General features: G+C 36.5%; 1 protein-coding gene across 1 annotated transcript in view; it reads right to left on the reverse strand.

Moving 5' to 3' along the window:
• MACROD2 (mono-ADP ribosylhydrolase 2) overlaps positions 1–15,156 on the reverse strand; it is a 1,977,737-nt gene that overhangs the window by 78,251 nt on the left and 1,884,330 nt on the right. Inside the window, exons 15-16 of the mRNA XM_067012448.1 lie at positions 3,433–3,507; positions 3,087–3,179 (exon numbers count right to left, since the gene is read on the reverse strand). Coding sequence (XP_066868549.1) covers positions 3,087–3,179; positions 3,433–3,507 — 168 coding nt within the window. The remainder of the gene's footprint in view (positions 1–3,086; positions 3,180–3,432; positions 3,508–15,156) is intronic.

Consider the following 15,156-nt stretch of genomic DNA (forward strand, 5'->3'; position numbering starts at 1 on the left):
GAATATACAGAAATGTCTCCCACTTCACCTTTCATTAATTGTTCTATCTTTCTGTATTAAATACATGTTGAAACAGCCTGCAGGATATGGTACTGAAAACAAAATGGGCAGAACAATTTGCTGCTGAAGGATAATGTAGACTATACGAAATTTTTATGGCTTCAAAATAGTTAGGAATGGACTTGGGGAACTCCACACGTGGATTCTCTTGATTTTGTCATCAATTTACCCAATTATGATAAGTACTAAACACTTAAAGTGTGCTTTTTACGTGTCAGGTATTGTTGGAATTGCTTTTACATCACTTTACTCATTAAAGTTTCATCACAAGCATATCTGTCATCACCCTCTTACAGATGAGGAAACTGAGGCATTGAAAGATTAAATAATCTGCCCAGGTCACCCAGCTTGTCAGTGAGGGGCAGGGCTGCTGCAGTGCACCCCAAATCTACATTGCTCCCTTTTCCTTTGGTTACTTTCTTTATATGTAAGAGAATAGCTTTTAACTCTTACTTTGAAGCAACGAATAACATGATAAAGGTGGTTAATTTTAAGTTATTTCGAATTTAAACAGAAATATTCAAGGCAGGGCCAAGTCAATTATCTCTGGTAAAGAAGGGAAAACTCAGTTAATTCAAGCCCATAAGCATTATTACTCTCCGACAGTGAAAAGTCAAATTTTAAACAAAGAAATTCAACTTAAAAGTTGCTGCAAGCAAGAGGCTTCCCTGGTGGTGCAATAGTTAGGAGTCCTCCTGCTAGTGCGGGGCACACGGGTTCAAGCCCTGGTCCGGGAGGAGCTCACATACCGCGGAAAAACTGAGCCCGTGTACCTCAGCTGCTGGGCCTGTGCTCTGGAGCCCGCGAGCCACAGCTACTGAAGCCCACGCGCGTGGAGCCCGTGTCCCGCAGCGGGAGAAACCGCAATGAGAAGCCAGCGCACTGCAACGAAGAGTAGCCCTCGCTGGCTGCAGCTAGAGAGGGCCTGCGCGCAGCAATGAAGACTCAATGCAGCCAATAAAACAAACAAATAAATAAGTTAATTTTTTAAAATGTTGCTACAAGTAAGTAGCGGACTTTGATCTTACTTCTTTCCCACATGCCATTCCTCCATTTGCAGAAGAGGATTGGCATTCTGAAGAGAATTGAACTCTTTAGTAACAAGAGGAGTCCTACATGCTGGAGAAGCCACTGGGAGAAGGATGACAAGTCAATGTGTGCTGAACACGAGCTTTTTCCCTTGTAGGTCAAGTTAAAAAGGACAATGTACCAGTTGTTTGATGTTCCTCATTTGCATGTCCTGAGGCACAACGTACAAAGTAAATAATTTCTGCTATAGAGAAATTAAGCAGGCACATGGGATATCCTCTATTTTATATTTTACAAGTACAACTGAATGTATAACCAAGCAGGACACTAAGGGGCCTTCCTGGAACAGACCCCTCCCCATATCCTCCTCTGTAGCTCCTCTCTGAAGTACCCAGATAAGACTATCTCACGCATATTTCCTGACTTTTTCAGATGCTAAAAACCACCACCAAAGGGAAGAAATTAACTACTTGCTGATCATGAGCGTGTAGCCCCCAGACCTTCTGGAGCCTAAGGACTGATAATGTTAACTCCTGCTGACACCACCCTGTTACCTCACCATCAACCAATCAGAGAATTGTGCAGCAGCTGATCACAGACCCTTGGATGCCCCTCCCTCTCTGGTCTTTAAAAATGCTTTGCTGAAACCCTTCAGGGAGTTTGGAATGTTTTGAACAAGAGCCACCCATTCAAGGCCCTTGATAAAACTTTCTCTGCTCAAAACTCTGATGTTTCAGTTTGTTTGGTTGGCTTCACTGTGAGAGGGGAATATGAACTGGTGTTCAGTAACTAATGAGCAAGGCTATGTATCTGTATTTCAAGTAAGGGTTGTATCAATTTTCTATTATCATCGTCAGACATAAAATTCTCCAATTATACCATTTACTTGACTTGCCAGGAACATGGTGTCATGAAGCTGAACTAGGATTTGCAATTAGAGAAAAGGTCATTAGAGGCATAGCTATAGAAGAACATTGGGCTCTAAATGCAGTGGAAATTTAAAAAGGATGTCAAAATCACTAACATGACTTAGTAATTAAACTGTGTCAACGCAGCTGCCAAAAAGAGTTCATAATTTGGAAGCTGTACTTACTATTGACCTGATTTTACAATTGAGATCATGTCCGTGTTTTCATTTGAAAACAAAATTGATCACTGTGTTCTGTGAACAAGGCCTGTCAAGTTATTACTCTGTAACTACTCTGCAAACACATCTTTATTTAAGACCAGTATGATTTATGATACAGCAGAAGAGATAAATTATTTCCTTTTTAATTTCATATTTTAGCTCCTTTTGAGAGATTGCTTTATATTAGAAAATGAAATTCTTTAAGTTCTTTAATAAATAATAAATTTCTTTGATAATTTTTTAAAGACTTTTTAAAATGTCCACCTTTACTCTAATATATTGACTTCTTGCTCCAGATGCTGCTTCAAAATTTACCAAGTGTTCATTCTTCTTATGTCCTCTGAAATCATTATAATGCTCACTTATTTTTTTAAACAGTATTCAATATAATTGTACCCTAATATAAGTGGACAAACTTATAATTTAGAAGGTTCATATAATGTGCTTATTTTACACAAATTGCTTCCTTTGTCACTACCGTATGAAGGATGACAGAATGAAATCAATACAAAATGGTTAATCTATTTGTTTTAAAGCCATTTCAGATTTTCTAGGACTTTTATCTGTCTAGTCCATAATTTCTATTTCTTAGAGGCTTTCTCAAAACTGTGATTTTTAAAAATTGAATCTAAATGAATAATAAAAACATCCTCATATTCTTTGAAAGGATGAAAAACTGTTACAAGTATCTTCTTTTGCTACTTCTGGATTTTATTCTACTTTCAAAAATAGGTTTAGAATTAAAGAAATGTTCATTTTGCCCCTTGACAGACTGCAATTTCATGAGGATAACTCTGATGGTTGAATTCTAGGCAGGAATCCAAAGAAACTCTCTATTCTTGATGGGTTAATTAAAGAGCAGTCCTACCTTTTTCACCTTCTTTTTCTTCTTGGTCATCTGTTAGTGGAATCACTTCTTGCTGCTCCACGATTGTGGTATCTTCTTGGTTCGATGAAAGCTCTAAATAGAATGAGACAGAAGGATACTCAGGGATGTTTTAGTTGGAATTATTGAGAAAACAGTGACTAAAGCACAAAGTTCTTTTTTCCCCTCCAAGTTTCAACAGGCATACAAAGCAGAACACTACCGCCATTGTCTAGTAATCACTGCTGAAAGCATACACGCACCCCACTCATACACACCAGTATATATAGAAGTCATGATCCACAGTTTCACATCATTCTCAGATAACAATATATTCTGGTTTCAATACCTTCTGTTTCCATATATGAGCTCTGGGACTCTGCCTCAATTTTTATTTCATTCTTCATTGAATCATTCTTTTGTCCTGTTAAGAACAGTGATTGAAAAATAAATGTGATATGCACGACCATTGATTTATTCCCGGTTTAAAAAGGCAAACATTTCAGAAACCATGCTTTGATCATGCCTGGAGAGGTAGACAACAGTTTTGAACCAAAGCGGAGGGTGAGGATGTCATTTTGCAAATCGTCAAGATTATATCAATTATTTTATGAGAAATATCCAGATAATATAGGCAAAAAACTCTCCTTTGAATTGACTAGTATAATTAATATTTAGCTTGTAAATACACTGATCATCAATGGATACAACCTGGCTGTTTTGAAATTTTAAATAATTTCTGGGTTGCAGGGGTTACATCCAATTTCCCTTTATTATATAGATATTTCCCATCTTGAGGATTCCTAGAAAATTAAAACACTGCTTGTACTTTCATTCTTCTATCAAGAGAGCATAATAAAACTTCAGTAATGTGAGCACACAGGGATGGGGGTCACCTAACAGCTCAACCATTCTCATAAAACACCTACTAAATATACTAAAAGTCAGGAGAGAATTCAGCTAGCTCTTGATTACTCCAAGGCTGATTATCTAGGAATGGTTTTACTTTTGCATCCCCTGGGTACTCCTCCTCTCCCCTGTGGCTTCTAGAACATTTAAGTGCTAAGAGAAGAAATTGAAATCTGTCCACTTTGCATCATTTTAATGAAAGATTTTATGCTAAGGATATTTAACTGTTGAATTAAAAAAAAAAAAAATTCCAGAGCCAGAGGTTACAGGCGCAAAGGTTAAGCAGACGTGTTTGGGCTCTTTGTCTGGGTCTGTCCCTGTGGGAGATGTATCACTGTTCCAAGTTGTCTCTAATTCTGTAAGAGGATCCTCATTCCCTGCCTGTGACCATGTGACCTGCACTGGCTCCTGTGAGACAAGAGAATGTACCCAGCCCATATAAACAGAATATACAGTGTGTGCTCTTTTGTATCTTATTTTTTTATACTTGTTTTCTGTAAGATTAATCCTAGTCACTGCATGCTTCAATTGTCCATTCTTTCTCACTAATGTATATTCTTCCATTGTAGGAATATGTTTCAGTTGGGGCTAAATGAATAACACTGCTAAAAACATTCTTGTACATGTCTTTTGATGGACATATGTACTCATATCACTTGGGTATAAACACAGTTTGTTCCATTTTATAGTGCCACCAGAAATGTATGAGAATTCCATTTGTGCCCTTTATTCTTTAGTAGTTGTGATACTACTTGTCACAAAAGTCTTTATATGGAGCAGAAAGCCATCTTCCCCCCAAAACCCATTTCCATCCTTTTCACCTCTGGGTACCATATAGAGTGATCACATCTTTGCATATTGAGTCCCTTTGCCTATTCACCTATTTATTATTCTCTTCATCACAATGTAATATAGCTGTATCTGTGCTTGTTTCCCTTATCAGGGTATGAGCACTGTGAAGACATATGTTTTATTCATTTCTCTTCCTAGCACCTACTAATAAGGAGTGATCCAAAAATGTCCATTTAATTGGCCCTCTGTTATAGTATGCATCAATGTCTCTAAATAGTAATTAGCGACTCTAACTTACTTCCTGTTGTACCTTTAGCAACAAAGCACTAAGGCTACTAGAAGCTTCATATGCTATGTTTATTGCAAAGAACCTTGGAAGAAGAATTGAATGTTTTAGGCAAATCACAACCTCTCTGGGCTTCAATTTTATTATCTTTAGAAAAAAAGGCCAAGAAACTAGATACTATCTTAAATTCCCTCTATCTTTGGCATTATATAAGGATACGTCTCCTGGTAAAGTTTCTAGTCATCCCTGACATTTGTTTACTGGGAGGATGATGTGGAGGGAACCTTCACTGTTTTGAGTGAGCCTCAATCTCTATCACTGTTGCTGGGGAACTGACCATCACACCTCCTCCCAGGCACTGCTGGGACCTTAACTCATTATCTGTGATCTGGCTTTGTACAGCGATGGGGAAGAGCAGGGCATTCAGAAAGTGGAAGCAGCCACTTTACTGCAGTGTGTCTCCAGTCCCCAGTGCTCCATTCCAAACATTTTCAGAGGAAGTCCATAGGGAATAGGAAGATCGCAATTCACCAGGGCCTGGGGCACCGCAGATTGGGTGGGACCACATGGCTTTGATGAATACTAGGGATTTTCTCCCTACCAGTAAGGTCTGGCACTTCACTTTGAGGATAAGAGGCCATTGCAAAGCTCTTGGAATATTCCTCTCCCCTCCCCTTTTCACTTGCCTCACTCTTCATCTGTTTTCACCTGTGTGCTTTACATATTTTGGCAATCTTCTCTTGAAATGAAATTGCATATTTTTTTTCCTCATTTTTCTGAAACTAAGTTAGTGAAAAATGGGGAAAGCAAGGAGGTTCTCAGCTTTGAAATCCAAGAATGTTCATACTTGCTCATGCCTGAGCCACGCCAGGATTTGGCATATTGTATGGAGGAGGTATGTGTAAGCGCCGTGCTCTGCACCCAGGCCTGCTGTGTGTTAATGATGACTCAGCCCATCTGCCTTTCTCTTCAGCCTCTCAGAAATACCACATTCCATACTGCTTTATTGACCCCATGGGGGCATGCTTTATGTTTGACTCTCTACATTCAGTCTGGTTGAATTCCACCCACTGTCCTTTGCCCTAATCCCGCCTGGCAGAAGAAACAAAAGAACATAAAGGATCCCACAGTTTATAAGTATATTTTTTATACAGTGAACTCAATCATCCATACTAATGGGAGGGGACCATTAGAATAGATAATCCAAAAATCCATTCACTTTTCTTTAGAAATAGATCACATGATTATTTCTTGGAGGCCTGGTAATTAAGTTTGGCTCAAGCTAATGCTTTAATTAATTTGCATAAAAATCGGTCTGGGAACATCAGTCTGTAATTAAACATTTCTAGAGGAGGATAAACTTAAACTCACTTCATAAATGGAGTGTTTTTGAACAATAGCAGCAACAATATAGTTTTGTTGTTTATAGGTTATTAGATGCTCAGATCTTCTTAAGAACAAAGACTTTGTTTCTTTGATGCTTCTCTTAAATAGAAATTATGTCCTTTTGTTAAGGTTGCAACTTGATTGCTGCTATTATTCAAAACTCTGCTTGTCTAAAAATACCCCAGATTAAGAGTAAAGTTAAACCTAGGTTAGTGTGAATTTGATTATCTTCTAAGCTATCCTTAGAGTTCTCCTAGGGCCAATAAAATTTACTTTCCTAATGTAAATTATTTCTATGATTATTCTTTTTTGTAGTTACAAAAGTCAGTTTTCTTATAGAAACACTTAAAAATACTTACAAATATTGAGAATTATGAATGATTTTACAACTAAGGGATTTCCACTGTTAATACTGTAAACTGCTATCATTCTTTTGTACGTGTGTATGTACATATGCACGCATGTATTATATGTATACAAATATATTTATCTGTATATAAGTGTGTGCCTTTGTGTATGTCTGAATGTAAAAAATATGTAACTATACACACACACTTATATACGCACATACATTCACAATATACAGAAATATATAAATGTATCCTGGCATTGAAATGAATTTACACTTTGATTCTTGCTTTTCTAGTTTACATTTTTATAAGTAGCTTACACTGTCATTACAATTTCTTCAGAAATCTTATAAGATGCATTATATTCCATGTTATGGGCATATTTTTGGATGTTCCCTTTTTAAAAAAATTTTTGCCAACAAACACAGTACTACAATGAACATTTTTGTGAATACATACCTCTCTACTTTTAGTAGGTGTTACTTTAAGATAAATTCTTAAAGCATAATTTTTGGATCAAAGTGTAAACATTTTACCCTTTTATTACATTTTGTCAAAATTGCTAATGAGGAGGTTATGCCCTTTTATCTCCCACCAATGGTGTGTGAGCATGTTTGGATACCCTCTTCATACCAATTCTGTGTATTTTCAATGCTACTTATTAAACATCTGATATTCAAAGGAGAAGACACTGAAATCATGTTTTATTTGTGTCTCTTCAAGGAATGAAGAGATAGGTCATCTCTTCATGTTTATAATAACTGTATTCCTTCTTCTGTGAATTGTGAGTCCTTTGCCATTTTCCTCTTGGGTTATTTTTTTTTCTTATTGATTTATGAAGTCTTTATTTTTGTAATAAGAAAATTAATTCTTTGTCATTTAGGCTGAGAATACTTTTCCTAACAGTTTTTCTTTAGAATTTGATTACAAACTTTATTTATCATGTCAAAATTTATATATTCAGATTTAGCCACTTTCCTCTTTTATGACATATATGGACATATGAACACACATAGTGCAGATACATATGTATGTGCATGTATTTTATAATACAGAAGCATACAATCATGTGTCTGTTTGTATATATTCACATTTCAAAAAGCAGTCCTTATTTCAAGATAAAAAAAACATACACCCTTTGGTTCTTTTAGTCTAGTATTTTTATAGTTTCAGTTTTACATTTCATCTTTGCTCCTTTTGGAATTTAAATTGGCATAAAGAATGAGATTGGGATTCAGTTTATTTTTCCAAATGGCCAAATAGTTGTCTTAATGACATTTACTGAGTCATCTGTCTTTAAAATGTCAGCCTGAATATGTACTGAAATCTCAGATTGGCTGCGGTCTATTTCCAAATTCTTTATTCTGTTTCATTGATCAGCCTGTCCATCCCTCCAGTAGGACTACACTGTTAATCACATTTTTCAAAGATTCCATGTCATTTTTAGTATATTTATTCTGTCATTGACTGATAATATCATATCTGTGAATTCCCCATCTCATTCCCAATTGGATTTTATTCATATTGTATCTTTCTATATCATTTGACACATAAAAACCCATCATTGTTATATTTAATCAGAGATTTTAATTTTTATTGATATAAAATGACCAACTCTTTCTCACTTGAGATTTTTTTGCTAGAATTCTAACTGGAGAGATTCTAACGTAGTTTTCCATGTTTTCTTTTGATGCTCATTTCCCAAATATACTTTTTTTCTAACTTTGCATTTTTAAAGCTTTATGATTTTATTGAAATTAATTCAATCTGAGTGGTTTTTACACTCAGTAAAGTAACCTAATTACATTTACTGTCGTAATTATTTGCCTGTGTTTCTGTCATCTTCTTTGATATATTGTGTTTCTGTTATACTGCTACTTATTTATTATTTTTATTTGCATTACTGAATGTAACCTCATGTTTGGTATGATCTTCAGGGAAAACTAGAAAATAAGATTTATTCATTTCATTTTGTGATTTAATTCTATTTGTAATTATCATAAAATGTTTCAAAGTTATTCTTTCTTCTTTTATAAATTTATTTATTTTTAAATTTTTGGCTGCATTGGGTCTTCATCGCTGCACACAGGCTTTCTCTAGTTGCGGCGAGCAGGGGCTAATCTTCATTGCGGTGTGCGGGCTTCTCATTGCAGTGGCTTTTCCTGTTGTGGAGCATGGGCTCTATGTGCATGGGCTTCAGCGGTTGTGGCACACGGGCTTCAGTAGTTGTGGCTGTGGGCTCTAGAGTGCAGGCTCAGTAGTTGTGGCGCACGGGCTTAGTTGCTCCACGGTATGTGGGATCTTCCCGGACCAGGGCTCGAACCAGTGTCTCCTGCATTGGCAGGCGGATTCTTAACCACTGTGCCACCAGGGAAGTCCCTCAAAGTTATTCTTAAACCTAACTTATATTGTCAGAACCCATAGCACAGCAGGACTTTTAGTTTTTTATTATCTTTATTGAAGTCAGCATTGGCTGCAACCCTCCCTGCTCCCCACTAGAGTCTTTGTTTTACAAACTCTGCTACTGAAATTTCCTTTCTTTACTCTCTCCCTTATTTCCTTCCTTATTTCCTCCCTTTCTTTCTTCCTCTTTTAACTATTGTATCAAAATATGACATACGTACAGGAAAGTACACAATGTGCAGAGCTCAATTAAATAACCAAAAGCAGGTAGAAAAACTACATTCTTATGATAACCATCCAGCCCAGAAGCCCAGCTCACAGCTCAATCAGTATCTCCTCCCCAGTCACCCAAGTTCAATCAACATCCTGACTGTCATAGTAATCACTACCAACATTCTCTTTACCATTTTATTGCTTAAGCACATCTTTCTAAATATTAGTTATTTTTCCTGCTTTTCGAAGTTGACATAGATGAACTTGTACAATATACATGCTTTTGTACATTCTTTAGTTTAATATAAAGCTTGTGAGATTCATCTGCGTTTTTGCCTGTAATTGTAGTTTGTAATTTCTGGTGAGATGTCTGCTTCATCCTTATATTTGTTTCTCTGTATGTAACTTGTTTTTTTCATCTGATTGTTTTTGAGATTTTTCTGTTTATCACTGGTGTTGAGCAAGTTGATTGTGATTTGCTTAAGTATAATTTTCTTTATGTTTCTTGTGCTTTGGGGTCATAGAACTTCTTATATATGTGAGTTCATAGTTTTCATAAAGTTTCTGAAAAATTTCAGCAACTACTACTTCAAATATTTTTTTCTGTCTCCCTTTCCCATGCCTTCCTTGAGAGATTCCAGTTCATGATTATTGTATTTGGAATCACTCTGGAAGTTGTTCCATGGCTCACTGATGCTCTTTTCATTTCCTTCAGTCATTCATTCTCTCTGTGTTTGAATTTGGATAGTTTCTACAGCTATATCTTCAAATTCACTAATCTTTTCTTCTGCACTGTCTAATATGCCATTATTCCCGTCAAGTATAATTTTCATCTCAGACACTCAACAGAGTGAATTGAATCTTTAGAAATTCAATTTGGGTCTTTTTATATCTTCCATGTTTCTAATGAACACGGTGATCCTTCTTTTAGCTTCTTGAAGATATGGAACACAATTAATAATTTTTAACATGCCCTTTCATATTATTACCCCTTCTGTGCCATTTCTGGATTGATTTCTATTAATTGATATCTCTTCTCCTATAGGTCATACTTTCCTGTGTCTTGTCAAGTAGGCCAATTAACAACCCTACAACAGACTCTGAGTGTTCAAGTAAAAGGAAGAGTCACACATCTCTCACTTAAAATCAGAAACTAGAAATGATTAAGCTTAGTGAGGAAGGAATGTCAAAAGCTAAGACAGGCTGAAAGCTAGGCTTCTCGCACTAAGCAGTTAGCTAAGTTATGAAGGCAAAGGAAAAGTTCTTGAAGGAAATTAAAAGTGATTCTCCAGTAAACACATGAATAATAAGAAAGTGGAACAGCCTTGTTGCTGATATAGAGAAAGTTTTAGTGGTCTGGATAGAAGATCAAACCAGCCACAACATTCCCTTATGTCAAAGCCTAATCCAGGGCAAGGCCCTAACTCTCTTCAATTCTATGAAGGCTGAGAGAGGTGAGGAAGCTGCAAAAGAAAAGTATGAAGCTAGCAGAGGTTGGTTCATGAGGTTTAAGAAAAAAAAAATTCACCTCCATAACATAAAAGTACAAGGTGAAGCAGCAAGCGCTAACATAGAAGCTGCAGTAAGTTATCCAGAAGATCTAGCTAAGATTATTAATGAAGGTGGCTAAACAACAGCTTTTCAATGCAGAAGAAACAGCCTTCTATTGGAAGAAGATGCCATTTAGGACTTTTATAGCTAGATAGGAGAAGTCAATGCCTGGCTTCAAAGGACAGCCTGACTCTCTTGTTAGGGGCTAATGTAGATGGTGAATTTAAGTTGAAGCCAATGCTCATTTGCCATCCCCCAAATCATAGGACCTTTCAGAATTATGTTCAATCTACTCTGCCTGTGCTCTATAAGTGGAACAACAAAGCCTGGATGACAGCACATCTATTTACAACATGCTTTACTGAATATTTCAAGCCCACTGTTGAGACCTACTCCTCAGAAAAAAAGATTCCTTTCAAAATATTACTGCTCATTGACAATGAATTTGGTCACCCAAGAGCTCTGATGGAGATGTGCAATGAGATTAATGTTGTTTTCATGCCTGCTAACAAAATATCTATTCTGCAGCCCCTGGGTCAAGGAGCAATTTTAGCTTTCAAGTCCCATTATTTAAGAAATACATTTCCTAAGGCGATAGCTGCCATAGATAGTTAGTTCTCTGATGGATCTGGGCAAAATAAATTGAAAACCTTTTGGAAAGGATTCACCATTTGAGAAGCCATTAGGGACATTCATGATTCATGGGAAGTGGTCAAAATGTGAACATTAACAGGAATTTGGAAGAAGTTGATTCCAACCCTCATGGATGACTTTGAGGGGTTCAAGACTTCAGTGGAGGAACTAACTGCAAATGTGGTAGAAATAGCAAGAGAACTAGAATTAGAAGTGGAGGCTGAAGATGTGATTGAATTGCAACTATTTCAGGATCAAACCTTCAGAGATGAGGAGTTACTTCTTATCGAAAAGCAAAGAAAGTGATTTCTTGAGACGGAATCTAATTCTGGTGAATGCTGTGAAGACTGTTGAAATGATAGCAAAGGGTTTAGAACATTACACAAACTTAGTTAAGAAAGCAGTGGCAGGGTTTGAGAGGATCGATTCCAATTTTGAAAGAAGTTCTACTGTGGGTAAAATGCTATCAAACAGCACCGTATGCTACAGAGAAATCGTTCATGGAAGGAAGAGTCAATGATGTGGAAAACGTCATTGTTGTCTTATTTTAAGAAACTGCCACAGCCGCCCCAAACTTCAGCAACCACCACCCTGATCAGTCAGCAGCCATCAAGATACAGGCAAGACCCTCCACCAGCAGAAAGATCACGACTCCCTGTAGACTCAGATGATAGCATTTTCTAGCAATAAAGTCTTTTTAAAATTAAGGTATGTGTATTGTTTTTTTAGACATAATGCTATTGCACACTTAATAGACTACAGTATATTGTAAACATAACTTTTATATACACTGGGAAACCAAAAAATTCATGTGACTTGCTTTATTGCAATATTTGCTTTATTTCAGTGGTCTGGAACAGAACCCACAATATCTCCAAGGTGTGCCTGTACAAAGACCCTTGAAAAGATTGGCCAAAACAAAGGCAGTAAGGGCCTCTGCTCATAAAACATGCAGGAACACAAGAGCTGCATGGAGATTTGTTTTCCAATACTTCTTTTCATGCCCAGTAATTTTGTTGATTACTCTGTTGGATGTGAGTTATGTTTCTATTTCTATAAATGTTCTTGAGTTTCATTCTAGGATCAGTTAAGTTATTCAGAAACAGTTTGATCCTTTTAAGTCTTGTTTATAAGCTGGCTTGAGGAGGACAAGAGCAGCATTTAGTGAATTGCTAGTTTTGCTCCACTATTGAGGTAAACCCCTTCTGAGCCCTCTTGAGTTTTTAGGTTTTCCAGTCTGCCGGGTGGGAACAGGCACTCCTCTCAGCCCCATGGAAGCTCCAGGTATCATTCTCTCAAGTCCTTTAATGTTCTTTACCCAGCTTCATACGCATGCGCAGATCAATACTCAGCCAAAGACTTGAGGGATTCCCTCTGTAGGTCTCTAGAGCGTTCCCTGTGTGGAGCTCTCTCCTCTCCAGGACCCTGCCCTGGAAACACTAGATGCTTGGCCTTCCAGGACTCTCAGCTCTGTGTCCTCAACTCAGGGAGTCTGCTGGGCTGGGCACTGTGGCCTGGAAAGTCTCTCCAGACAGTCAGCAGGGACAACCACAGGCCTCACCTCACTTCCTGACTGTCAGGCGTCACTGAGACTTACCAAATTTTAATATGAATTGGTGCTTTTATTCTCCATGACAATGGAAAAACATTAGCATACTTTAATTTACCTCATCCCAATAAACACCATTATTATGGTATATTTTATTTTATTAATTTTTTTACAGAAATTTTATTCTTATATATTTATTTTTTAAACTTTTTAGTTTATATTGTAATATAGTTGATTAACAATGTTGTGTTAGTTGCAGGTGTACAGCAAAGTCATTCAGTTATACATATACATGTATCTCGTCTTTTTCAAATTCTTTTCCCATTTAGGTTGTTACATAATATTGAGCAGAGTTCCCTGTTTTAATTCTAAGCATCTCTTAACTCCCACAGTACATTATTATTACAGTCATTATTATTAATTTGTACCATCAATACTCATTTACATTTATCCAACAATTACTATTTACCTTGCTTTTAATTCTTTCCTTCATCTTTGATATTCTTTCTGGGATCTATGTCCCAACTGAAGAACACCAGAATTTTTTGGTGGTGAAGTTTGCTTTGTTTGGTTTGAAATGTTCTTAATTAACCTCTATTCTTGAAACATACATTTTGTCTGGGTTTAGAATCCTTGGTCGGCAACTATTCTGTTGTACTGTCTTTTTATTTCCATCCTATCTTTTGCAAAGTTAGATATCAGTCCAGTTGTTTGATAATTGCTTTTGGATGTTCTGTTTATCTTTGGCTTTCAGGAACTTTACTATATGGGCCTGGTTGTAGATTTATTTTGCTTGGAGTTCAAAGGACTTTTGGAACATGTGGCTTAATATCTCTTCTTACCAGAATTTCTTCAAGTATTGCCCAATTCCCTCTCCCTTTTCTGTCTGGGATTCCAATTACATGTGTAATAGACTTTGTCATTGTATCCTCCATATCTTTTCCCTTTCTTTAGTTTGCCATTCTTTGCTTCTCTCCTGTTTTTATTTTGGATATGTTCTTCTGATCTAACTTCTAGTTCACAAATTCTCTTTCATCTGTGTCTAATAAACCATAAACCTGCTCACTGAATTCTTCATTTCAGTGTGGCATCTTTTACTTCTAGACTTTTTTTTTTGTTTTGAATTCTCAGTTCTCAGCTAAAATTTTCACTCTTGTCTTTATCCCCCTTAGAGTCTTTGTGTTTTATACTTTGTAACACTACTATTTTCAGCCCAAGTGGGCTTGCCACCCTTGACTGTTTGTTTTTCATGTTACTTCCTTTCTTTATTTTTTTCTGGCTATATTTTGTCTGTGTGAGCTGGACATTATATTTAACAAATTGTTTATATAAATGGTTTGAAACTTAGAATACGTTTTTTTCCCCATCTAGTACGTAATTTACATTTGTTTTTCTCAGGTACCAAGAGGGACTGGTAATCTAGGTTGATCTTAATATAATTTAGGGATTGAGATGATTTGAAGCTGAGCAGCAGTCTTGCAAGAGGCTGATCTACTGCTGTTTCATTCTTCCTGCTAAGGTATACATCTTTGGAGTTTCAACCCCAAACACAGGGATTTACCAGGGCCCTTTGCCCTTTTGAGCAGTGGGACTTAAGATGCCTTTTGCAGAATCAGCAAATGCCCTAAGGTAAAAAACAGTTTCAAATTCTGTCTCTGTATGTCCATTTTCATTTTATATATATATATATATATATATATATATTTTTTTTTTTTTTTGGTGCAGCTTGTCTAGTGGGAGTAATGGTCTAAATTATTTAGATTCTCATTGCTGAAAGTGAAAGTGTCTCCTTTTTCTTTCTCATTTAAAATAATATACTAGAATTTTCAAAGGTAAAAGCAACCATTTAAGTAAGCTCTTTTGATACTAATTTTGAAACAATTATTTCAATGTTTTCATACATTTAAATGAGTCTCTTACCATGTAGTCCTTTCCAACTGTGCTCTTCTTAGTCTTGAATGTTTCCTTCCTTTCTGTATTTATTGTTTCTGCACAGGCCTT

The sequence above is a fragment of the Kogia breviceps genome, chromosome 14 (assembly GCF_026419965.1).
Source record: "Kogia breviceps isolate mKogBre1 chromosome 14, mKogBre1 haplotype 1, whole genome shotgun sequence".
Classification (NCBI taxonomy): domain Eukaryota; kingdom Metazoa; phylum Chordata; class Mammalia; order Artiodactyla; family Physeteridae; genus Kogia; species Kogia breviceps.